Source organism: Solea senegalensis, linkage group LG6 (genome assembly GCF_019176455.1).
Source record: "Solea senegalensis isolate Sse05_10M linkage group LG6, IFAPA_SoseM_1, whole genome shotgun sequence".
NCBI lineage: Eukaryota > Metazoa > Chordata > Actinopteri > Pleuronectiformes > Soleidae > Solea > Solea senegalensis.
Window position 1 is genome coordinate 18,278,446 of NC_058026.1, and position 24,815 is coordinate 18,303,260.

The following is a 24,815-nucleotide window of genomic DNA, read 5'->3' on the forward strand; positions in this document are numbered from 1 at the left end:
TCAGCAAAAAAAGGCAGTGTATTTCACCACAGAGCACAGAGCCAAGGCAGTGGGTAACATAAAAACAACAGCAGAAGACCTCCCTCTTTTCATCCTGCTCCACTTTCAAAGTCCTCACTCTGTTTATTTGTTTCATTGCCATTTTCTTTTCTTTCTTCTTTTTTATAAAAGCCCCAGACGTTTTCCTTTCTGGTCGTTTTTCTCTCGGGTACATCCAGTGCAATGACGACACGTACAAAACTAACATGTGTGAGTGGAAAAAGGTAGGTTAGTTAGTTAACAACAACTCTTACAGCAACGTTACAGTTTTACAGTGATCCTGTTAGACCAAGTGGTGCTTGTATTGTAAAGGTTAACACACAGTGTCAGGCAAATACTTACAGAATAATATGTACAGAAAGTAAAAAATAAAAATGCACACGTCATTATGAACACACACACAAAAATGAAGTACACAGTTGAATACAGAATAATAATAAGACATGTGGAAGTGCTCATGAGTAGCCTCATTCCCCTGCAGGCTATTTGGATTTAATATTCCGGCTGGATTATAATATTAATATTCAGCTGCTTCACATACGGCTGCGTACCAAAATCCAAATCATGAAAATTTTCACTTATTTTCACTAATTTTTCACACGGAATTTTCACATATTACACTCAAAGGAAGGTCGTGGTTGAAACGTTGTTTTGAAAATGCAGAATCATGTAACGAGGGCAACCTGGAAACAGTTTTACCACCAATCTATAATCAGTGCACAAGGTGTGTCAAACTGCAAGTAACCATAGCAACAGTACCACCTAACTCGGGCCTTAATAATGCAGCAAGTGGCGATTATTTCATTCAATAATGATTATTTTGGTTACCTTATTAAATAACTTGTAGTTAAAAGCTACATTTTTGGACACTCTACGGGTTTTGTAACAAAGTGATATGACAAACCTTATTTAAGCCCTGAACAGTCCCTGCTGAACAGAGGACAAATATAAATCTAATACTAAGTCTCTTTAAGGTCTGTTTTGGTCTCCAAATCCTGAGGGAAATATGAGGCTCTTTGACTACTGCTCAAATACGGCACCTTTAAAGAGACTTTGAGGCCTAGGGGTCCCTACATTAAACCACTAACTCCTTTTTTTCTCTCTTTTCTTTTTTTGAAACTCTCTTAAACATAAGTGCACTTCCTTCCTCATACCTTGATGATTAGAAAGCTGGTGGCATGGGATGGGATGGGGCATCTTCGGGGGAAAGAGCCAATCATAAATCGTGTTACACCTTCTCTCCACAGAGTTTACCAGGTTTAGTTCCTTCTGTTTAAAGGACAAAAAGTCAGCTGCTGGCAGAAGATGGAAACAGTTACAGGCTGTCAAACCAAAACAAAGAGCTAAAAGATTCTAAAACGCCCCACAATCTTTACACGCTGAATACTGATTCATGCAGCTAAGGATGGCGTCTTTCGAACTCACCTATGATTGATGTGGGATCATTTTTGTTTCATTTCACTTCAATAACTTAACTAATTATTAGACGTAGCTATTTACACTAAGCCAAGGGTTAAAGTTGACTTAAAAAAAATCACTTTTCCTGTGTGTATTATCAGAAACATGTCATTAAAGTCAATACTATAATTTCCTGTTGTTTCCTCCATGTTAACAAGACAAATACTGGGAACAAGCCACATAACCGAATCCAAAAATCGCCTCGTAAAGGGGATATTTACAATATGCCTGGGGACGAGTCTACCATAACTCAGGGAAGATCAGGAACTACATGTTTCTAAAAACCAAGAGGAGTCTTTAATTTAATCGTCTACTGTTTCAGCTGCAGAGGGAGGAGATGGACAATCTCTAAAGTAGAGGAGAGAGCTGGGAAAAGAGTGAAGCAACTTCTTATCTGCAGCTGTTTGTCAGGAGAGAAAAGAGAGACACCATCATCATCATCGTCGTCGACAGGAACTCTTGTGCAACCTTATCACATAACGCAGCATGTGACCAGTGTGGGCACAGACGCTCGCTGCTTTCCCTCTGTCACATGTCTATTAGGAACTTGCTCTAAACATCCTTTTTCTTGTCTTTTCACCCGCTACTTGTAGCTCGCGCAGCATTTCCCACGTTTCAACTGACGTCAGTCTGACTGGGTTTAGTGACATGGTTGTCATTAGTCATTTACATGTGAGAGAAAACAAAAGCACTTTCAGTGCATGTATATCAAAGAAAGAACAGCCGAGTGCTACACACAGGAGACGGCGACCGCCGTCTTTCCAGCAAACACACATGTTCACAGGTTACACACACGCAGGGTCTCGGTTTCCACAGGGGCCGCAGTAGACCAAAGGCTCCACAGTCACTTTTATATTTCCACAGGATTAAAGTTCGGTTAGATCCATACTGCGGGTCAAACTGACCGCTCCACAGGGCAGTGTTAAAACGTGTCGGCGAGAAGCAGACCTTCAGGTCTGAATTCATGTCCAGTTTCACAGTTTGCTGTCCGTCTGCCGCCTGAAGGTCACTGCAGCATGATATCTTTGAGGTTTTCCTGCAGGATGGTGTCCTTGACGGCGTGGAAGACAAAGCGGATATTTTCTGTGTCTACTGCTGTAGTAAAGTGGTGGAAAAGCGGCTTCCCCCTGTTTCTTCTTTTACGACTGAACGACTGCACCAAGAATGCCTGGAAGAAGCAGAACAAGGACACTGAAGTTATGGTCAGCCTTCTGCAGTCACAGTACTACATAAATGTAAATGTGTGAGAGACACTTGATGTCTCCTGGACATGCATACACGTAACAAGGTTTCTAATATACTTTTTATGAGTAAAAAAACGTTTATGTGACAAACTCCTCAAGACAGTTTGAGGCATTTTAAAATGTATGGTAAATGTTTCTCAGAATATTTCAAAACTATTTAAGTACTATTTAAGGTATTTAAAAATAGGTTAACACACAGCGGTCGTTTCATACCTTGTTCACAATGCTTAAATGCAAATGTCTAGTACCTTTTTGTCAGCACGATATTGTCTATATATGACCAGACAGTTAATGTTTGTATTTTGTTAATATTGGACATTCTCCTGCCAGCTGTCTAGTCCAATATCCAGAATACTGTATGTCCAAATGTGAGTTTGTGCTAGAGAAACTTGGGATAATCAAAGGAGTCTCCTTCCTGCATGCTCCAGCCTGGCTCCGCCCCCTCGCAGGGATCCTCCAGAGATTCTGCTGCTGTTGTGAACACGTCTCACCCTGACACTCTCCCTGAACGCTGGTCATACGTGAACAGCAAACTGCAGAGAATGTGCAGACCCAAATCTCGAGACAATTCTCTGGAGTTCATGTCTGAGGAAAGCTGAAGCCTTGTTGATCCACCATGTTCCCCCTCACATCAAAGGGTTTCTAATAACGGCGATCAGTGATACTATGTGTGCTGCATTTCCCTACTTTTCAAAATGCATCCATTTGAGGTTAAAATGTTTCCTAAATGTGAATAGTGTTACTGGAACAGTGACCCTGAACCCAAACCCCTCCTCCTAAACCTAATCCCAATCAGATTAAAAGTACTTTAAAGTGTTGACCAGTTATGCTGAGTCAAACAGCAGTGTTGGGGAACACAAAACCCATATGAAATGCTACAAATACAAAGGTGGGAAACACCGTTTTCAGGTTCCCATAGTGTGCTATATATCTGGGAAACAGAGAACTCTTGGACCATAAACTTTGGTCCAAGGGTCAGATTGGGAATACACATTTTGTGGGAACATGGGAGCCTGAAAGAGCACATATGTGGAACTGGATAACATGGGACCCTGGGAGCATACATTTTGGGGAACATATGGCCCACATACATCATTTTTGGGAACATAGGACCCCAAGAGAGTACACTTAGAAATGAGGAAAATAAGACACTTGCAGCATATAGTATATTGTGAGAAACGTGGGACAATGAGGAACACAAGATGTTGCTAACTGGGTAACACAGGACCCCATGACAACATACCTGTACATCCTCTAGTCGGCGAGGATCTCCCCTGAACTCAGGGAAGTATTTGCGGATGTCAACCGTGCGTATTTTTTCCACCAGCAGGTCTGTTTTGTTGAGGAAGAGGATGATGGACACATTGAGGAAGAGCTTGTTGTTGACGATGGTCTCGAAGATGTTCATGCTTTCCACCAAACGGTTTGTCCTTCGGTCCTCCATCAAGACCTGGAATCACACACAAGCGCACCTTTGTTTTGTTTGTACACAGATTAAAGGATTCGGTCGTCATCATATGACTGTTTATGTAAAAAGGAGCTCCAATCGAGCTTCCTCAGGCTGCCACAAAGAGAGCTTTGTGTAAATGCCTGATGTTCTGTCTCTGATGGTTCTTGTCCATTTCGTAATTCTAAAATTCAACAGTATCATGACCACAGTCTGTGTAACTAACCTGTGTAACTAATCTCCAATTTAGTGTTACATAATCAAAGGAGGATGTGTGTGTGTGTACTCCTTATGTTGTGGGGGCTTGTCTTCCTTATGGGGACAAAAATCAAGTTTAAAGTTAGGCTGAGGTTATAGGATTAGGTCAGTAATAATCATGGTTAAGGTCAGAGTAAGTCAAGAGTAAGAAATGAATGTAAGTCAATGCAATGTCATGGAAACCAGTGACCAATCGGGCCAATATTTGCCATTTATTTATTTTTTGTTTGATAATCTGTTTGATCTATTTAATATTCAGTTTATGCATAATTTTAATTGAAAATACTGGATAAAATTGCATTGCAATTGCCAACGTAACGTATATAGACGGGAGAGAAAGTCTTTAGTGTCTAAAAATAAGCAATTTTTGTGTTATTTTGTTATCATCTAACCATTATATTTTATCAGGTAGATGAAACATTTAAACATCGAAAATTGGTGAAATATACTTGCCATAAAAATCAGCATCAGTTATCAGCCATTGGCTGCCCTGATTTCTAAAAGTCAGCATCGACCATAGAAAGATCCATATTGGTCAATCTCAAAATAAAATAGTTATAGCAGAGATGGGTTAAGTATGTGAATATAAATCTGTGTTTCTAAGGATTTAAAGAGCTATAATCTGAGTACACTTCTCAACAAAATAAAATAACAAAAACGTCTTGTCATGTCTAAATACTTGAATGCATAGAAATTTAATCACTATATCTTATAACTGGTACCTGGTCGTACTCAGAAGACGACACCATGAAGAGAATTGACGTGATCCCGTCGAAACACTGAAACCACTTCTGCCTCTGGGACCTCTGCCCTCCGACGTCCACCATCTTGAAAGGAATCTTCTTGATGACAAAGTCATGCTCGACGATTCCTTTAGTTGCCTTCCTCGCAAACAATATGTCCTGTTTGTTTGGGATATAGTTCTGAAAATGGGACATTGACATTTGTGTTAGGCCGACAGAGGTTGAGTAATGCTGAGCGAAGCCTTTCGCTGCTGGGCCTTTTAACGACTAATTTAAGCCTTTCACAGACATATTATATATTACAGTATGAGTGTTTTAAACTTTTATTTAATTCTATGAGGGTTAAATAATTGTTTGTTTTCCTGATTTCATGTACAGGCCATATATAACTGGTTATACTAATAAAAATACTAACCCTAACCCATAAAACCATCACATTTCTTTGTCATTAGGATATGATAACAACATCTACCTGCTTATATTAATCTATATGTATATATACTTTATGTATGGATATTTGTATGGGACATTTAAGAACTGAAAATGTCATTAACAAAATTGAGAAAGTGTCATACTCAAGTAAACATATGTCTAAGACCATGGTTACCAACCTGGGGTCCAAGCCCCCCTTAGGGGGGCGCCAGAGATCACATGGGGGGGCCGCAGAGCTTTGACTGCTCTGAGTTTGTGAGGTTAATGTAATTATATTTGTGCATCCCAATCAGACACTCTACTGGATAATTAGAAGTCAGTATCACCCAAATAAAAGGACAGTTTTTATCTATACACACTGTGACAATAGGAAGAAAAACCTACAACTGCTGTTTATTTTTGCATATGAACTTTTTACTTTATTCTTTTTTGTGTGCGTGCCCTGGACAAGGGTTCGGGTCGGGGGGGTCTGGTTTGTCCTGGACACAAGCAAGAGGGCTTCTAATACATAAAATCTAAAAATAAGCAAGTTAATAATCAGCAACAAAGTGTTTATGTAAAATATGTAAATGAATACAAGGCGACGTAACATGGGTGCAGAGAACAAACAGTGGCATGAACATGAACATAAATATGATAAATAACATGAATCATGAGTATTACACTCCCTAATGTCAGCATCACTGGCTCCAACAACTTCCACATCAATCAAACTCTTCTGCAGCGAGAACAGCGAGGACTGAGTTACTGTGACTCACCAGTTGTCCAATACGATCCAAGTTATCCAGGAAGTATTTCACTGACTCACTCTGCAGAGAGAAAGAGAAAAAAAAACCATACGACTGAGTCATCATATTACACACACACACTGAAAGCATTTAACTGGATCATTTCATTTTCAAAGATGTTATATTGTTGGTTGGTGATTGGATAAATACATAACTTGAACGTTACCAGACATAATTATATCAACGCCATCATCTTATTTGTAACATACACAACTGCTGCTTTCATACACAAGTGTGTTCAGTATCAAGTATGTTTAGAATATGAGTTATGGCTTAAATAAATTAACCATAACTGGATCTGTGTGTGTTCATATAGCCCATGTTATTGAACAGGGTTACTTATGGTTAAAAATCCACAAAGAATTCCGGTACCACCTCATGTGATGTTGAACGATAATCTATTTAATTCAATGCATATTCAAACAAGGAGGAAACAAATATTTAATCTTTCAAGAATAAAGTCATGGTATTATGAGAATGAAGTCGTAATAAGTCAAAATATTACAAGAATAAAGTAATATTGAAAAAGTCATAATATTACGAGAATAAAGTCGTAATATCACAAGAATAATGTCGTAATTTTACGAGAAGATTACAACTTTATTGTCACAATATTACGACTTCATTCTCATAATATTATGACTTTATTCTCGAAAGATTACGACTTTATTCTCGGAAGATTTGCTCTGGTATCTTTTATTTACTGAACAACGTCATAGTTCAGTGTTTAACACTCATGTGTATATGTATAAGGGGAGTATCGGCACTGCTGATGACCATGTAGTGCACAGTGTGTTTTTAAAAGCATTTTTAGTGAAAACAGCAGACTGAAACATTATAGAAAGTGAGCCAGAGTGAATTAAAATTAGACAAACGCCAAACAATGAGCTGACAGTGGCTGTAAAACTCTTGTGCAGCTGAAGGGAGAGGTGATCATTCTCTGCAGCTTCTCCACCCAATCCACACTGACACTGACTATTGAATCACCGTTATTATAAATATTAATTAGAAGCCATTAAAAGGCACCAGTTGACTTAATTTCACTGACATACAGTAGGAAAATAAGTGATCCTGCTCTGGGAACTTGAGCTGTCATCCATTACGGAGAAACACAAAGTCTGCCTTCAGTCTTGTCAGTTCTACACTATTGTTGTTGTTGTTGAGCAGTAATGTGGTCTAAGTGCAGGCTGATGGCCACTGTAATGGATCTCACAGTTTTAAAGTGGCTGATAATTGTTCCAGCAAAACAATGGGTGCATGGAACAGAAGAAAAAAAAAATACACAATACATAACTTAACATAACTTAACACGTGTTTTTTAGCTGAAAAATTAGGTGCATACAGTGTTCAGGTTCCCAACTCTCAACAACTCTCATGTAGGAAGTTCCTACAGAAGTTCCTGTTTTGGTCACAGCAGCAGAAAAAATGACGGTAAGGACCATAAAGAACAAAACAGAAAACGGTCACGACAACCGTAACTCGACTTGCCTGTGCACGGAAACGTACTGACACATGCACTCATTCAACAGGAAACAGCTGTGTGTGTGAAAACAGTGGCGAGAAACATGGGGGAGGGAGGGATTAGTGAGTCAGACAGAACCGAGTTACAAAGTCCTTTTAGCACCACTGTTACACACACACACACGCACACACACACACACACTCACTTGGGGCTCGACTACAACAAAGCATTGTTCGTCAGTTTTTTCTAGCCTGCAGATTTTTCACTTCTGTGACACTCACCAAAGCGAATCAATAAAAGAAAAACTTCTGATGTGGCTGTCAAATTAATCTCTGTCGTTCCTGACACTAACAACCAGGAAACGTGACCTCACGACCCTGTCACTGACCTACAGTGTCCCTGCAATAGGAAACAAAGGCAGACACTTTGATTGGTTCAGCTGGACGTGAACAGGAGGAGGGAAGAGCAGGGAGAGGGGAATTCCCACAGTTGGATGGACACACACACACACACACACACACACACACACACACGTATATCATTTCACACACACATCATTTCACAGACATTCTATCTGCCATCAGCACAAACGAAACAGCCGGATCATTCATGCAGTGGACGTATCAAAACAAATTTCAAAATAAATGCATTTTATTAGGCCAACAATGAGTTTTAGTGCCTTGTAATGTAATGGAAGCTATATTGTGTGTGTGTGTGTGTGTGTGTGTCTGAATGAGACAGGAGGAATGTCTCCATTCATGGCTTGTATGGGCAGATTAGGGGCTTTATTACAGCACAGAACTGAACAAGCTCACATTCTGTGCTAATATGTGTGTGTACTTGTATTTGTTACCATTGTAGGACCTTATCGTGTATAAACACCGACACTCATGGAGACCAAATGATGCACAACCTTCTTTCCGAGGAACTACTTAAAGGCGACATAGACCGGAAGCTCCAATTAACGCTGCGTTTGTGTGTGTGTATCTGCGTCATTACCTCGTTTATGAAACCCTAAAGTTTCAGAACAAACAGTTCAGCCACTGCTGAGAAAATAGTGTTGTATTGTTTTCCTGGGCTCTGTGAAGCGGATCGGCACTTCCTTAATTTGATGTCGTCATCAGAAATCCTCACCACTCCTAGTCCTAGCACTAGTCCGGGCACATCCGGTTGTGTACATTCAACCGCAGAAGAAGAAGAACTACTCTCGTTGTAGCTGCTGAGATGCAGAGCATCCACCGTGCCAGAGGGGGAGCTGTGTATCTGAGAGCTGGCCTATCTATTACGTCACTTCCAGGTACCTGGCCAATCACAGGACAGTCCACGTTCTGGGGGTGTGGTTTTGGTCTGAAACAGCACGGCTGACGAGAGCGTCAGTGAGGAGATATTTTGATCGGCTCGTTTGCAGCGATTAGGAGGTTTTTAATCATGAAAACAAGTTAATATATGTAAGTAGACCTCCATAACTAACATATATGTGTGATACAAGCATTCGATGTCGCCTTTAAGTTTGGGGCTAAGATTTGAATTGAGGTTAGGTTGGGGTTAGGCCTGAACATGTTCTGTCATAAGAAGAGGTACAATATCAAGTACAATAACTCATCGTTTAACTAAGTATAAAAGGCTTTACTTGGTTGATACTAGTGGTACAATGGGTGGGTCATTTCAGAATGTCAAAGGTGACTTCTTTAAAGTGTAACTAGTAAAAAACTAGTAATATTATTGACAGGTTTTCCCACAGAAGCTGGCAGTCAGTGAGGCTCGTTAGTGGAAAGTGGTTGCACCTGGTTGTGTAGGACTCACTGAGAGTAAGCATGAGGCTCGTCAACGGCAGCTTTGGTTTGTTTGGACATTTTTACTGCGTACAACACGACCACATACACTCTAACTTCATCTTCACACACAGACAGCTACAACTACACTCCATACATAATGGGACAGTTTATAGTCATGTGTCTTTTTTTAAATACATCAGTTAATTGATGCTGTTCTCTCCCTTCTCTAGTTTGTCACATTTAGATACAGCAGCTTTTTGACACAGCTCTTGAATGCAAAGGCATTTCCAGAGCACAATTAATCAATTTTGTAAAGCTGCTTTCAGACATGCACTGAAGTCCAGATATTTGCCTGTAATTGTCCAGTAGACAGTATGTGAGAATACAAGTGTCAAAAACTCGTAATCAGTATTCCAGGTAATCCAGCTCTGACCCTCAAAGATCGAGCGGTGGTTAATAAAAATGAAAGTTGTATATTTAATAAGAATCTGATCATAAACTAGAATTACGCAATCAAACAAACAAAGTACCACAAAACTACTTCAACATAGTATAGTGTAAACACAATAATAACAACAATAATAATAATAATAAGACATACAGTACAGCCAGACCCTGAAAGCCCGAAATCTTAGACGTCTGAAAATGCTGCTAGCTCAGTTTTCACTTGAAAACAGTTGTTTTAGTCTGGAACAGAAACAGAGAATTCCGCACCTTCCCTCCTTATTGGCAACAACGACTCTAAGCTGTGAACGAAAAGCTCCCTTTCACTCTCATCAACGTCTTTTTTGTCAGCAGTTCTTTCTAAAACTGACTAAACAAATGCTCAGTGCACCCGAATGGTCATGTGACGTATGTTTTACATACAGATCAGGGCTGAAAGATTCTATATAAATATATAAAAAAAATGGCGATGTGATTCGCCATATGAGAGGGAATGGTAATTTTCACATAATTAATCTACGTTTCATTTGAATACCTTATTTAAAACAATTACTCACATCTGTAAGGAACAACAACGATGCTGTAGAATACAATGTGTATAGGTCAGGACAATATTTAATCTAAAATGGTCATTTGATAAAAATGTCAATGAACTGTTGGGCCCCGACACAGATCTCTTCTGATACAGAGCTGAAAAGCTTTTTTAAATGAGAAAATCAGTGCCGCAGCCTTTGTTGAACTTCCAAGTCCTGACCCCCTCCCGTACACTGCAGTCTAAACATGTACCGTCTTTACGCAGGAAGTGTGTGCAGCCGAAGACAACGGCCACAGTTTACCATCACAGCACGATGTACAGCCTTGTTTTTGTAAAGGAGGTTGAGTTGTTTGGATCCTAAATGAAACTGTGTGTTATCTGGGTGTGGTGGGAACACAGGGAAACCTGCCAGTAAACAAAATCCTCACATGTGCTCATTCTGGTTTGGGTTTCTTTTTTTCTCTGTCAGTATCTTCATTCCATTTTTTTCTCTCTGTCTCTTACTCTCACTCTTCCCCATCCCCCTGCTCTCGTCTAACTTTCCACTCCCTTTCTTTCTTGCTGTCTTTCTTCCTCTTGCCAGATTCTCTCTCTCTGTGGCCTGGCTCCAGCTGTTCCTGGGAAAAGCTGTCTGTGGTATCCCCGGAAAACCTCTCCGAGAGTGGAGAGAGGGAAAGGGGAAGTGCGGAGAAAATCTAACTCAGCACATTTACTCCACAGTGGACATTTTTGTTTTTCTTGTTTTGTAGGAATACGGATGGTGAAACTCTATTTTCTCCCATGAAAACAACCAAACTAAAAGTGTACTGGCCTATGTCAACATTTGCCGAGTTTTCTTTCGAACCGGTACGTGACACTCGTGTTACAAGCGTACACTTCAGTTTTAAACAGGCTTAATTTCCTATAAAAGTCGGACTCTGTGGTTTTCAGCAAACAGGAACAAAGCAAGAACACAGTGTGTTGTTTTTTTTCATGTGTTATTTTCAGCCACAAGGAAATGACCATATTATTTTAGCTCGATTTCTCATAATTGTGCTGATCTGGACAACAGGTCATGCTTAACGTCTTTCTGGACGTTTGGAAATACTGTTATTTTGCAAGAAGGGTGCATATTCTTAGGTTTTCTAAATAAAGTCAAACTTTGATACAACTCAAATCAAAAGTAAACACAGAGCTTCACCCGTGAGGTTAAAGCTATTATGTTCATTAACTGAGAAATTATAATTCCTGGGCAGCGTGCCAGCAAACTAAGCAGCAGCTACATCTCAGTTCATGATCGCTGCTTGTTTACAAACATGGGACTGTGAGTTGCTAATAGCAGACAACAGAAGATTTTTCTTTACTGTGGGAATGTGGAGAGAGGGCAGTCACACATACACCTGGAACAGTCACTATTACAACATTGGTAATAACTGAAATGCAATCTATAAAAGAAAAAGGCTCTCATAGAGAAACCCACGACAAAAATGTCAAGCACCTACATTATATCAAGTAACTGTCTCCAAAAAGTTCAGGATTGACTCAAGAATGAACTATTTTCATTTGATCCTGCCAGTTACAGTTTTAAGACGGGAGGTTGCTTCATTATTCCCCATTTTCACTGATCAAAAATCCAGTTTAAATGTGTTTAATCAGCACTCACTCCTCAGTGAAATGACTCTGCAATGCACGCCGGTTTGTATCGGACAATGGTGGGAAAACAATATCCTTTCTTCTTCGTCTGTTTTATTTTTGGCAGCAGTGCAAATTCCTGCATCATTTCCTGCACAACACCAAGACGCCCATTATCCATAAATGTTTGGAGCAAACCTTAACTTTTACAGCTTGGGACAGCACTTAATAATTTTTAATTTCAACATTCGGATCGATTGAGGAAAACGATTGAAGTAGCTGAAGACCAACCACGGGCAATAGGAAAGGCGACTACTAGGTGGTAGTAGTCGCCTTTCCCATTGATTTTTAATTGTCTTTTAACCCAAGTCACCTTTTCTGAACAACTGTGATGTTGGTGAAAAGAAATGTGTCAAGATTCACACATCAACAATCGCACTGATAATGTCTACACTCAATAAACTCCACACAGACAAACACTTCTCTTTATTGTACAAGTTGTCATAGCTACAGCTGCAGGAGGATGTATGTGGGGCTGACTCTGTGGCCCACTGATATGTTTTGTATAGATTTTGTACAACAATGAAGAGGATTATCAGGCTTACGCAGGCCAAACTTGTTCAGTTCGCTTGGTTTTAATTATATGAGAAACAAATAAAGAACAACACAAGCCGTACGTGTCCTTTAGAGCCAGACTGATGTGTGCAGGTCTGTGCTGCTGTGACATACTAGTTTTATCACACTGTGGCTCCAGATAAGACAAGGCAGTCTGACCCAAAGCTGAGCATTGACATGTCTCTGCCTCACACACACACACACACACACACTTACAGATACAGTATGTTAAGTGGGATGTGGACGGAAGTGGCTTCTGTCTGACTCCAGATTGTTTTGTCACCGATAAATGTGTAACAAGGTCAAAGTTCAAAAGCACAGCTCCGAGCAGACTGCAACAAACAAAGTCGCTGCCTGAGCCAAAGCATCGTGCGCACAGTGGCAGCGAGAGCAGCTGGTGATGCCGACGCTGTGAGGCATTCCCGATGTTGACAATGTGGTTAAGTCATTATTCATGACATTCTGCTCATGCATTTTAGAGTCATTAAAAGTCTGCCTGGCCCTCGCAGCACATTTGTGGACACTTGTAGTAGCAAATGGTTCGCCAGCATTCTGCTGCTCATACATTTAAATTACAGTAAGTAGCCGATGTCAAGCAGTCTACGTTTCTTTGGTTCACTGCAGACACACAGACAGGAGGGCAGAAAAAAGATGATTTAATTCAAGATGAATTTAATTAAAGAGCTGCCAGATGTTCTGCGTGGCTCATTATGTCACTCATTGAATCTTAAAGCATACCAGTCATAGTATAATTATATGCTGTAATTACTGGCCGTCAGAGTGAGCAGATACCTGGTTTAGGAGCCAGATTTATACTCAAGAATGGAATAACTAACAGACTCATTTAAAACTCTCTGTGGGAGAGTTAGGAGCAAAACTTCCTTGGTGGATGTGACTGCTTCTAAACCATTTTAGAAACTGTACCTGCATCATAACTGCTTTGGTTCCTGATCCTGTATTTTATTGGTTGGATGTTGTGTTTAATTCATTTGATATGTGCGATAGTTCTGTTTGTGTCGTTGTAACCGTTCAGATAGATATATCAATAATCGTTATATCATAACTATTATTCATCTTTTAACTGTGTTTTCTTAATTGAGAGAGAGAAATGATTTTTCATTTAGCAGCTTTGTGACATACTGGTGCAGTGGTAAGCACTGGTGCCTCACAGCAAGACGGCTCTTAGTTCAAATCCTGGTTCAATCTGGGCCTTTCTGTGTAGAAATTGCATATTTTACCCATGTGTGCTTGGATTTTCTGTGAATACTCCAGCTTCCTCCCACAGTCTAAAATCATGCAGATTGGGGTTAATTGGAGACTTGATGATAGTGATTCCTCTTTTACACAAAAATGAGTGGGTATGTGTTTTATTTTTTGTTTTTTTAAAAAAGGGGGTTAAACCTGGCTGAAAAAGGCAATTACCTCCTTTCCCATTACCAGAAGAGGGGTTTTGAGTCTGTCTGTTTTTTTTCCTCCAGGGAGTTGTGTTCAAACGTGCTGTAAACCACCAGCATGTGACACACACACAACAACAGAAGAAAGCAGCGTGGAGAATACAGACAGAGTCACGGTGGTTACACACATCTTTCACTCTTTCAATCACAGCAGCAACTGGGCCATTTTAGACCGCTGCTTATACACTGTGCATCATAACACCGCGCTGTAAAAGAGACGGCCACAATAAAGTAGTAGATGGTGAAGTCACCGCGTTCAGCCGGATGCCGTGTTTACATCACTGCCAAAGGGACCAGGAGCCGTATCCGGTATCTAATACTGTATTGATTTCCATTGAAGACAAAAGCGAAACGTTAATGTGTGTGTGTCTATGTGTTTGTGGGATTTTTATCCAGTGGACAAGGTGACATTAAACTTAATCCTCATTCCCTTTGGTTGTTTCTGAACCCACCAGTATACTCTACACCTTCAGGTCGGCTCAAATCAGGCTGGTATTGTGTCATTTCATGCCACAGATGTTGGTATATCCAACAGCAAACTGAAAACTTTGACAAATAGTCAAAGCTCTCTTGGTAATTCATGCAATTGTTCATGAGCCAAATATGGATCAGTGTGGGTGGCAGGTGACAAAGTCAGCGCTCCAAAGTAAATTAATAAAAAATGCATTTTATGAGATTTAAAATGTGATGTCATTTTATCAAAGCCATGTAATACTGAGTATATTCCATAATAAAAGAATGAAATAATGAAAGTGAAGTGTGAAAATCACCGGTTTGATCAGTGCACCATCAAAATATTAGGCTTAAAAGAAAAGCAATTACACTGAAGCCCTTTCAAATGACGTGTGGTGCAGTGTTGCGTGGCAGATGAAACTCTGCTGGGCTCCACTTCGCCAGATCCTTTTCCAGTCAAGAGAAAAATAATTAGACCTTTGGAAAGTGGCCAAACACTAAAAGGAGAGAGGTAAGTTACTGTGAAGAACAATAAATACTTCCCGAGGCTTCACTCGGTGCAGTGCTCCTTCACTGAGTTGACATATAGAGCATTTCTCATATTAACCTGTCACTTCATCTGAGGTTCACAGCCTGCCACAAATTCACTGCTGCTCTCTACTGCTGACGTCACTGCAATTCTGAGGAAATATTTATGAAACGGGTGGCAAAATCATGTCAAGGTTCATGGAAATGGAAAGACACAGCTTCCAGGGTTCCCACACCTTGGTTCAAGGACTGTCCAGGACCAATTCCCACAAATTCAAGGACCGAATGTGCTGACACAGCTTATTGATTTGCAGCACGCTCTGCATCTGCACTTTCAATGACCCATGTCTATTCAGGAATTCAAGGACCCATTGGAACCCTGAGTTTTTAGGGTAAAACCGTATATTAATTATTATTAGTGTATTTTATGGCGTTACTAAACTAAAAGCAGAGTAAAACGAGGACGCCTTACTTTTAAATATAGTTGTTCTGCTTCGTCCTACATCACTCACTTGGATAATCTGTGACGTCTGTGACGCAGTAAATGCGAGGCAGCGTGTCAGCCGGTGACTAATCTATGAGTAAACATGACTCTTCAAACTGACGTTTATGGGAGGATTAGTGGAAATGGCTTATTATCACAACCTTGTCGGTCATGACCCGACCGAAGGAAGTCGATTGAAAAACGACTGTGCCGCATGTGCTGACATTTTGTAAGGGGTTTCTTAAAGATCAACTAGACACTTAAACCGGGCTTAAGCTTGTCACTATGACATTAAAGCTGATTACACAATAGAATAATACCATTTAATTATATTGGTATCATTATTATTATTATTCTTGTTGTTGATAGTAACAGTAGTTGAACTGCTGGGGACACAGACTCTTCCTCTTTTGTCTCTCTTCCTCTTTCACATTCATGAAAACATGAGGGAACAACTGGGGCAGCAACAATCGATTATTAGTAATTGATTATTCATCAATTACTCAATTAATTGTCAACTATTTTGATAATTGATTAATAGGTTTGAGTGTTTTTTCAATAATTAAAACAAGCGTTCTGATTTTTCATCTTCTTAAAATGTGAATATTATCTGGTTTTCTTTGCTCCATATGACAAAGAAATCATTAAAACAGAATTCTTTGTGGACAAAACAAGACGTTTAGAAACATCATTTCCAGTTTTGGTGAACACCAATCAACATGTTTGAGCAATTTATGACATTTTTTATGAACGATTAATTGAGAGAATAATCAACAGATTATGCGATTATGAAAATAATCCTTAGTTGCAGCCCTAATCTTGACATCAGATGTACAAAAACCAAAGTTTATGCCGTTCATCTTTGAGTCCAAGTGAACCCTTGCACCACATTTGAAGAAATTCCCTCAAGGTTTTCATAAAATATCATAACATAATGTAAGTATGTTTTTTGTTTTCTGTTATTAGCAATAACTAGCGTGTTGCTTAGCTGTGCAGGTCCATGAGAGATGTGACTGGTATCCACCTGTTGAATGTACTCACCAGTTGGAACTCAGCCCGTCGCGCGTAGGCCTCTTGTATTCCGGCGTCGGCCCACAGCGCACACAGTGCCATCACGTACAGCTGAAACTCGCCGGGCTCGACGCCCGAGGCGCCCACACGTCCCTCCCACGACATCACCAGCATGCCCTGCTTCTCGTTCTCACAGCTCTGCCAGCTGATGCCCAGCTTGTCGCGGGCGTCCACCAGCACGCGCATGCCCTGCACAGACACACACATGTCACACATTATGTCTGAGCCTGGATGCAGTGAAGATGCGGTTTGACAACTGCACATGACACAGATATAAAAAAGTAAACACATCAACACTGAGACTGGAGTCACTAGTAAACATGGTGCGGCTTTGCCAGGGAAGCACATGTCTCACACACACAGTCAGACAGACACATGCATGTGAGGTGCTTTTCTGAATCTGATCTTTGTGGGAGGTCTCCTCCAGAATCTAAGTGACCAAAACACACACACACACACTCTGACATCTAGTCATTTGGATCTGTTTCTCTTTTAACATTGTTTTTATTGACACTTTTTCATCTCCACAGCTCCAGACATGTTCTGTTTTTTATTAGTCTTATTTGTTACTTATTACTTCCATGTGCTTGCTTTTTCTTTTATATTTCTTTTAAATGCAAGATTGACTGTAACAAATGATACAATATGTCTCAAATCAGATTTTATTAACCACAACACTCTTTAACTCCATAGAAATATCTATTCAAAGTAAGTGATCCTCTTTACCGTCTCTGCTATAACGTCTGGGGCAAAACCACCCATGAAACTTCAGAGTGAGGACGTAAACATTCAGTACTTCTACTACTGTATGTTTTATTTTACTGTGTGTATTTTTTATTCTACTGTGTTTTGCTGCAGAGGCTCCCCCCACAGCACGCACATTCACAGAGGAACAAAATGAGATAACAAGACAACAATTCCCATGATTCCACACTGCTTCTTCATGTCAACAAACTAGGTCTTTTGTTATTGTTTTGACTGAGATTTGTGATTCTGATTTATTGTGATTCAACGGTATGGATCATTGCTATTTTCCTTTGAAACAATAAAAAAATAAAATCTATGTCCATAACAGTCACATTGATCTAAAGTGAATGGGACAGTGGTATATAACATGTTATCAAACTAAATACAATCAGAACAAGGAGAAAATAAAGTGTTTCTTAGCTTTTGCGGATCAGTGTACATTGAGCTGGTGCTGTAATAAAATAAAATGAAATGCTAAGCCAAAATAAATAGAGGCTCTGAAAACAGACCAGAGCAAAAATGTGAGCCTTTAAACAAGCTTCAAAAATAAACAGAAAAATGTCTTCTTAAAAGGCCTGGATTAGAAATAACCAGTGACAAAAAGGAGCTTCTACTTTAACTGCTACTTTCTGTTCTGTTTCTGTTCATTACCTTAGCAGAAATATCACAATTCTCTTACCAAAATTGTATACAGAATCCATAATATGTCACAATTTGATAATTTTCCCATCCCAAGATCATACACAAACTGTAAACTTTGAGTTTTTGATGACCAGATTCTACTCAGTTCATCCATGAGCCAAAATGAGCATTTGTATCCTTACAGTGTATTACTTTTTGTTCCACCATCTGATGAAAAATGAGGAAAACAAACAAACAAATGCTTAACCAGTCACCAGTTATTAAACAACAATAATGTTGTGTCTCTCCAATCTACATTGCAGAGCAACTATATACAGTATTTTCATTATTGTACAAAATAAAGATTAAACACCAAACAAATAAAAAACAACAACCTTTAGATGAAGAAAAACATTTTTTCTAACTTGGGAAATGCAAAGAAATGTGTAATTAAAAATAATTAGTCGATTAATAAATAATAATAGGCCAATGCCGAGGTGTGTACAATCTGAAAATATAACCCTATAAACCACTGGCTTTCGCCAGACATTGAGGCACGCAAGTGAGACGACTAACACAAGAATTTCGACTGTGTAAATTTGTGGCACATGAGCGTGTGTGTGTGTGTGGTGTCTGGGATTCCCCTGTGTGACTCTGTTCCGTGGTGTGTGTTTTTAAGTCGGATGCTACACACACACCCACCCACACACACACACACACACAGATGCTGATTTAGCAGCAGCGTGTTGGAGGTGAAATCACTCACAGAGAGTCTTGTGTCATAACCAGTCATGACCACGCTCTGTGTAATCATTCAGTCAGTCCATGAACCAACATGAAAACCATCAATTTACCCATCTGTGTATTTGTTGCATAATCCACTTCATTCTCGTCTGCCTTTCTTCCTGTAAGCCTGCGTGTTTGTGCTGCTTTCTCCTCTGCCCAGAACACATCCCCGCTCAGTGAGTGTGCGTCTGGAGTTTACATTTCTACACCAAATACGGCAAAGCCATAGCAAGTTGACCAGGTCAGTGCCATTACAGTCTCTCTTTCACATTCTCGAACAGGGGTTGGACATTTTTGTCGGCGTATTCAGATGTTTATTTCAATTGATATGCTGGTGACACGTATTGGCACTAATCGCAGGCTTAAAGCTGAAGTGAGTAACAGCAAATGTCCATGAAATTTAAACCATTGTTCACACAATGCTGATTAAGTCTACAAGGTCCACACTGTGTTTCTGTGATTCATGTAACCACTGACAGAAGACAATAAAAAACACTGCACTAATATAAAGTATTGCTTCAAACAAAGGCTTTCGGATGAAAGCATCATATCTGTTCATGAGGCCCAAACAGAAGCACAATCATAACATCAACAAACATCACAGAACAAGTTACGCACTGCAGCTTTAAATTCGCTGGATTTTGTATTACTCAGTGACACAGATGTCATAATGAATCGTTACATGACTGTCGTGTAATGTATCAATGTCGCAAAATGCCAGCATTTCCATTATTTTATCGCGGGTTCCTCTGCAACTATCTCATTCATTTTGAATGGCTAAGAGCCAGGGTTCTCAAGCTGTGGTACGCAAGCTTCCTCTGGTGGTACTCTGGTGGAAGAAAAATCAGGAATACTGTTTTACTGCATATACCAGGGTATTTGATCAAAGTGAAGATGAGGAAGTTTGACCGGAGTATGTAGAAAATGAAAGAAACAACAACAAATGATAATAAATTAAAATAATAGTAATAAGAGTCATCTTATCTGGCGCTCCATCTTATGGCCCTTTTCCACTATAGTCCCAGCTCACCTCGCTGCGGTACGGCATGGTTTAGGTTGGTTTTCCACTACAAAAATAGTAACTACTCAACGTGAGCGGAGTCATCACTGCTACATGCAAGACACACACACAAACGAGTGACTTTTAACTGTTTTCAGTGTAACTATTTGTTCAGTTCTTCCTCCATGACTGGACTGATACAGCGGCAGGGTTTGTGATGCCTCTACACCAGACTCCACTGTTAAATATTGAGATTTTAGACATTTCCCTGGTAATTGTTGGAAATTAACCCATATTCTTAAGATTGTTACTCTTTTTAACTGATCTACAGTTCGGTATTGTTCGGCTTGATTCTTGTGTTGGACGTCTCTTCCCGTGACCAATCAGTGGCCGGCAGTCTGGCGACGTCACGCATAGTATCGCCTAAGCTCGCTTGGAACCTCGCCAGATCAGGTACTAAAAAAACCACCATGTACTATGCTAGTGGAAACGCTTAATGCTTAACCGTGCCGTGCCAAGGTGAGGCAAGTTGAGCCGGTGGAAACACGCCATTAGACTAATTTCACTATACCAGTGTGTGAAGTATATGTGAGGACGAGGAGGACGAAGAGAGTGCATGTGGAATGAGTCATTTCACAAGGAGCAGCCTCTGAACTCTCTGTGAACTTCCTCTCTGTGACGTGACTGCCTGTCTGTCTGTAGGCGTATCTACCTGATAACAACCTGAAACACCACAAAACAGGGACTGTTTCACATTTGAAACCAAACTCTCCCTCACGCCAATCGCAGCGTTATGCAAAAGATTCTTCATGTTATTTCCATAATGTGAATCTGATACTACATTATCATTTAAAAACTGCAGTTCCGCATCAAAATGTCTTGTGTGCAAGAAAAGGATTTGAGCTCTATATCAGAAGTCATCTGCGTAACAAGAACCATTATAACACATTGTATATCACGTATTTGTAATTATCCTGCATTAATGTTGCCTTCTCTGCTTAAAAGACTATTGTACAACAGACCCTCAAAAACACTCATTATTACAGTCTTGATGAACCTGTGAAATAACACCTGACTGTGACATCTAAAGACATCTTGGCAACGTAGTAATCCCAAGGTGGCCGTTTTTAAGCCAACGCAAGGACCAGTGTTTGTTTTACTGTTGTACTTTGGAGCATGAAGCAGTAATTACTGTGACTCGCCTGAACTCTGAGACTCACCTGAACCTAAACATACAGAACAATTATTTAAACCAATGTTTACAAAGATACCAAATATGACAGGTTGAGGTCTGGACCAAAAACACTAGTGACAGGTAGTTGTTTGGTGCTTCTGCCTCTAAAATTTTAAATGTAAACAGAAATATTGTGCATTGTACAGAAAAGGCAAGACTAGTTTTAAATTTTCTGACATTATACACTCTGTGAAACAGGACGTCAGAGATTCATTGGAATGAAAATACCTATACTAGTATTATTTTGTTGTATTTCATCTAAGTTTCAGGACTCTTAACAAAGACAAGCTGAGAAAAGGTATTACAAACATGTACATTAACCTTAGTACGAATAATATCTGATTTTTCTCCATCTGCTCTTTCACACTGTGTTTTTCTGCAGTGTGGGTGTATTATGGGATGTGTGGGGGTGGATCCTGGTCTGATAATGGCCCATAACAGGAGCACCACTGTATGCTGGTATTCAGGGCAGACCAGTGCATGCAGCCTTGGCTGTGCACAAGTGCAGGCTCTTATCATGGCTGTCTGGGCTGTGTGGCACTCAGGGCGGATGTGATCATCCCTTAGGAATAGTCTGGTATTGTTAGCTGGTGAAGGAGGGACAGCCACGACAGCAAACAAAGGGACACACACACACACACATTCATGCATGTCAGGATAAAAATATGTACTATGTCAACAAACCTGTGTCTTAGGGGAAAGCTCTAACAACTAAAACCTAATTTGAAAAGAAAATTAAACTTAAACATGTGTTGGCAGCAGCAACACATAAATATATGGTAGATAAACTATAAGCAGTTGCCTGGGGCCGCAAAGCTCAGAGGGGGGCACCTGAAAATGGTACCTTAAGCTGCATTCAGACTAAGGTCTAGATATTTCCTTAAATGCTAGACTTCTCTTGCTTGCACTCTAGTCAGATTTCTGGATTTTGGACTTTGTTCTGCTGTTGTGACCATGTCTGACCAGAAAACTCTCGCTCTGTATTTGTTAAATGTCCGGGGGCCGGTCAAGTGGGGGCATTAAATTGATTGGGGACACAGTCAGTGGAGACACACTGATGCTGCCCTCATTTAGCAGACAACTCAAGCCACTCCAACCAATCAGAGACCAGGAGAGAAAAGAGGGAAAGGAAGGAGTCTAAGAAATAAAAGCACATGATACAGATGAAAATGAGAAGACTTATTGTCACGAAGCGTCAGCTCTGTTAGTGTTTTTGTCTTGTTTAGTTCAGTTATTGTGTTAGTTTAGGTTTAAAGTCACGTTACGTTCATGTCACTTTTGGTGTGGGTTTCATTTTCACTTCCCCTTATATTTTGGTGAATGTCATGTCTTCCTGTAGCGTAGTTTCTTCAGTTGTTTTGACACATCTTCCCTAATTCCCTCATGCACTTCACCTGGTGATCCTTTAGTAATCACTCACACCTGCCCTTGATTCCCTCTCCCCTATATAGTGTTCCCAGTGTGTTATTTATGCTCGGAGAGTTCACATCACAGGTTCCAAGTTTGTTTTGCCATAGCTCAAGTGTCAAGTCTTGTTTATTCTCCTTCTGTGAAGAAGTGATTTTGTTTTTGCCTGCCATCTCAAGAGGAAATAAAGACTCTTGAGTCATTCCTTGTGTCTCGTGCATTTGGGTCTAAGCAGTGTATCCACCGTTCCTAACACTTATCTTCTACTGGTGAAAGATCATGTAGTGTGTGTGACACCATCACTGCTCATTTGATCACAATTATGTAGTGGGATGACCAGCAATTCACTCAGTGTGTTTACATGGACCGTTTAATCGAGCTAAAGCCATAGTCTGACTAAGACAGGCAATCAGACAACTGGCAGAGTCCAAGTATACTGTACATACAAAGGAGAAAATCGATTCATGTACTCTGCCTCTGTAGGTGGCGCTGTATCTTTCTATAAGCCAGTGCATATTGAATCAGTTTCCTGTTAACCTTTACGTCACAGAAAAACAAACCGTGAACAGCAAGATGGACGATGAGATGGATCGTGCAGTGGTTCTGAATGTTTCATATCTGCTGTACATGTTAATTATAATACAAAATTAGATGGAGCATGGCTCATGTGGTTACGGTGTAACTGCATTATCAAGGTATGTTATTCTGATTAAGACTAGTTCGATTTTAGTCGGACTGACATGTTTACATGACCTTAAAAAAACGATTGTCTTAGTCTGACTAAAATCGGACTTTTAACATGCATGTAAATGCGCTGACTGACTCGAATGTAAAGGTATTACAATGATTTGGTCTAGTTCAGGGGTGTCAAACATGCAGCCCAGGGGCCAGAACCGGCCCGCCAGAGGGTCCAATCGGCCCACAGGTAGAATTTGTTAAAATTTCACACTAATCTAAACGTAATGTCAAATGCTCCAGATACCTGTGACTAAATGTTTGTGCCTTTATAGATCCAGTGTGCTGTGTAAATAGTAAATTTAGGCATGATATTGTTGAAATTGCACTTATATTTCTCAAGAAATTTCATGTTTTCTAAAATTATCCTTCAGTAAATGTAAAACAAAGGAGAAAAAAACAAAGGGGTTCTTGTTCTTCATAGGTTATTATGCTATTATTTTACTATTTTTACTGGTCCGGCCCCCTTGAGATCAAATTGTGCTGTATGTGGCCCCTGAACAAAAATGAGTTTGACACCCCTGGTCTAGTTTGATGTAGGTCCCCCAGGACCTTGTTGACTGGGGCCCCAGATTCTCTACAAACGGCCCTGCTCTGAACACAATTGTAAAGTTTGCCTCTGTTTTTTTTTCCATGAAACCTTGTTCTTACCTTCAGTATATTCTCATAGATAGTGTCTCGGAAATCCAGCAACGCTTTCCGATCAAACTCTTGTCCGTTGATGATGCGCATCTGTTTGAGGAAAGTGGACTTTCCGCTCTCTCCGGCCCCGAGCAGGAGGATCTTCACCAGCCGGCGCACGGCTCTCCTCTCCCGGGCGAGCATCGCGTCTATCTCCCGGCTCCTGCGTCGCGCCTCCCGCTCCTGTGCCGCGTCCCGCTCCCGGCTCCTCTCCTTGCTGCCGCCCGAGTCCCGGCTGGCGTCGGCCGGGAGCAGGCAGCGGCTCAGGGTTCGGACCACTCCCGACATGACGAGTCCACTGGTGGGAAAAGTTCACCGCAACCTCAGTGGGGAACTGTTCATCATCGGATGTGTGACCTCCTGGGATGGAAATGACCCGGTCCTCCTACATCCACCTGATGAGTAGAACACGTCCCCGCGCGGACAGATGACAGAATAAATTAAAAAAAGTCAAACAACAAAATAAAGTCTACATTTAGATTGAGAGGCTGAGGCAGTTCTCTAGTCTCCAGCCGGCAGACAATCCGTGTCCATCTTAGTTAGACCGCGCCATCAACAACAATCACCGTGAACACATGAAAAAACAAAAACAGAGAATCTTCCGGGAGTTCTCTTTTTATATATATCTATACATATACATATATAAGTTTTAAAAGTTTGAGTTTTGTCCAGAAAATATGAAGGAAAGTTCGTTAATGTGAGTTCTGCGAGTTCATCCAGCGATTTACGACAACGACCTAGGATACACTGTAACTCACTCACT

At 40.4% G+C, this 24,815-nt stretch overlaps 1 protein-coding gene across 1 annotated transcript; it reads right to left on the reverse strand.

Moving 5' to 3' along the window:
- Positions 1–24,815, reverse strand: gna12a (guanine nucleotide binding protein (G protein) alpha 12a). Its single transcript, XM_044029031.1, has 6 exons — positions 24,023–24,815; positions 16,812–17,030; positions 6,380–6,430; positions 5,169–5,369; positions 3,985–4,191; positions 1–2,665 (listed from the first exon to the last, which is right to left on the reverse strand). Exons 1-6 carry the CDS (start codon positions 24,338–24,340, stop codon positions 2,504–2,506), a joined length of 1,158 nt encoding a protein of 385 aa, XP_043884966.1. The 5' UTR covers positions 24,341–24,815; the 3' UTR covers positions 1–2,503.

Excerpts from the sequence above, each read along its gene's own strand:
- gna12a (XM_044029031.1), bottom strand. The coding sequence starts at position 24,340 with ATGTCGGGAGTGGTCCGAACCCTGAGCCGCTGCCTGCTCCCGGCCGAC. Across the intron at positions 17,031-24,022 it reads TCTATGAGAATATACTGAAG|GGCATGCGCGTGCTGGTGGA; the intron begins GTAAGAACAAGG and ends GTGTCTGTGCAG. Across the intron at positions 5,370-6,379 it reads TGGATCGTATTGGACAACTG|AACTATATCCCAAACAAACA; the intron begins GTGAGTCACAGT and ends TCCCATTTTCAG.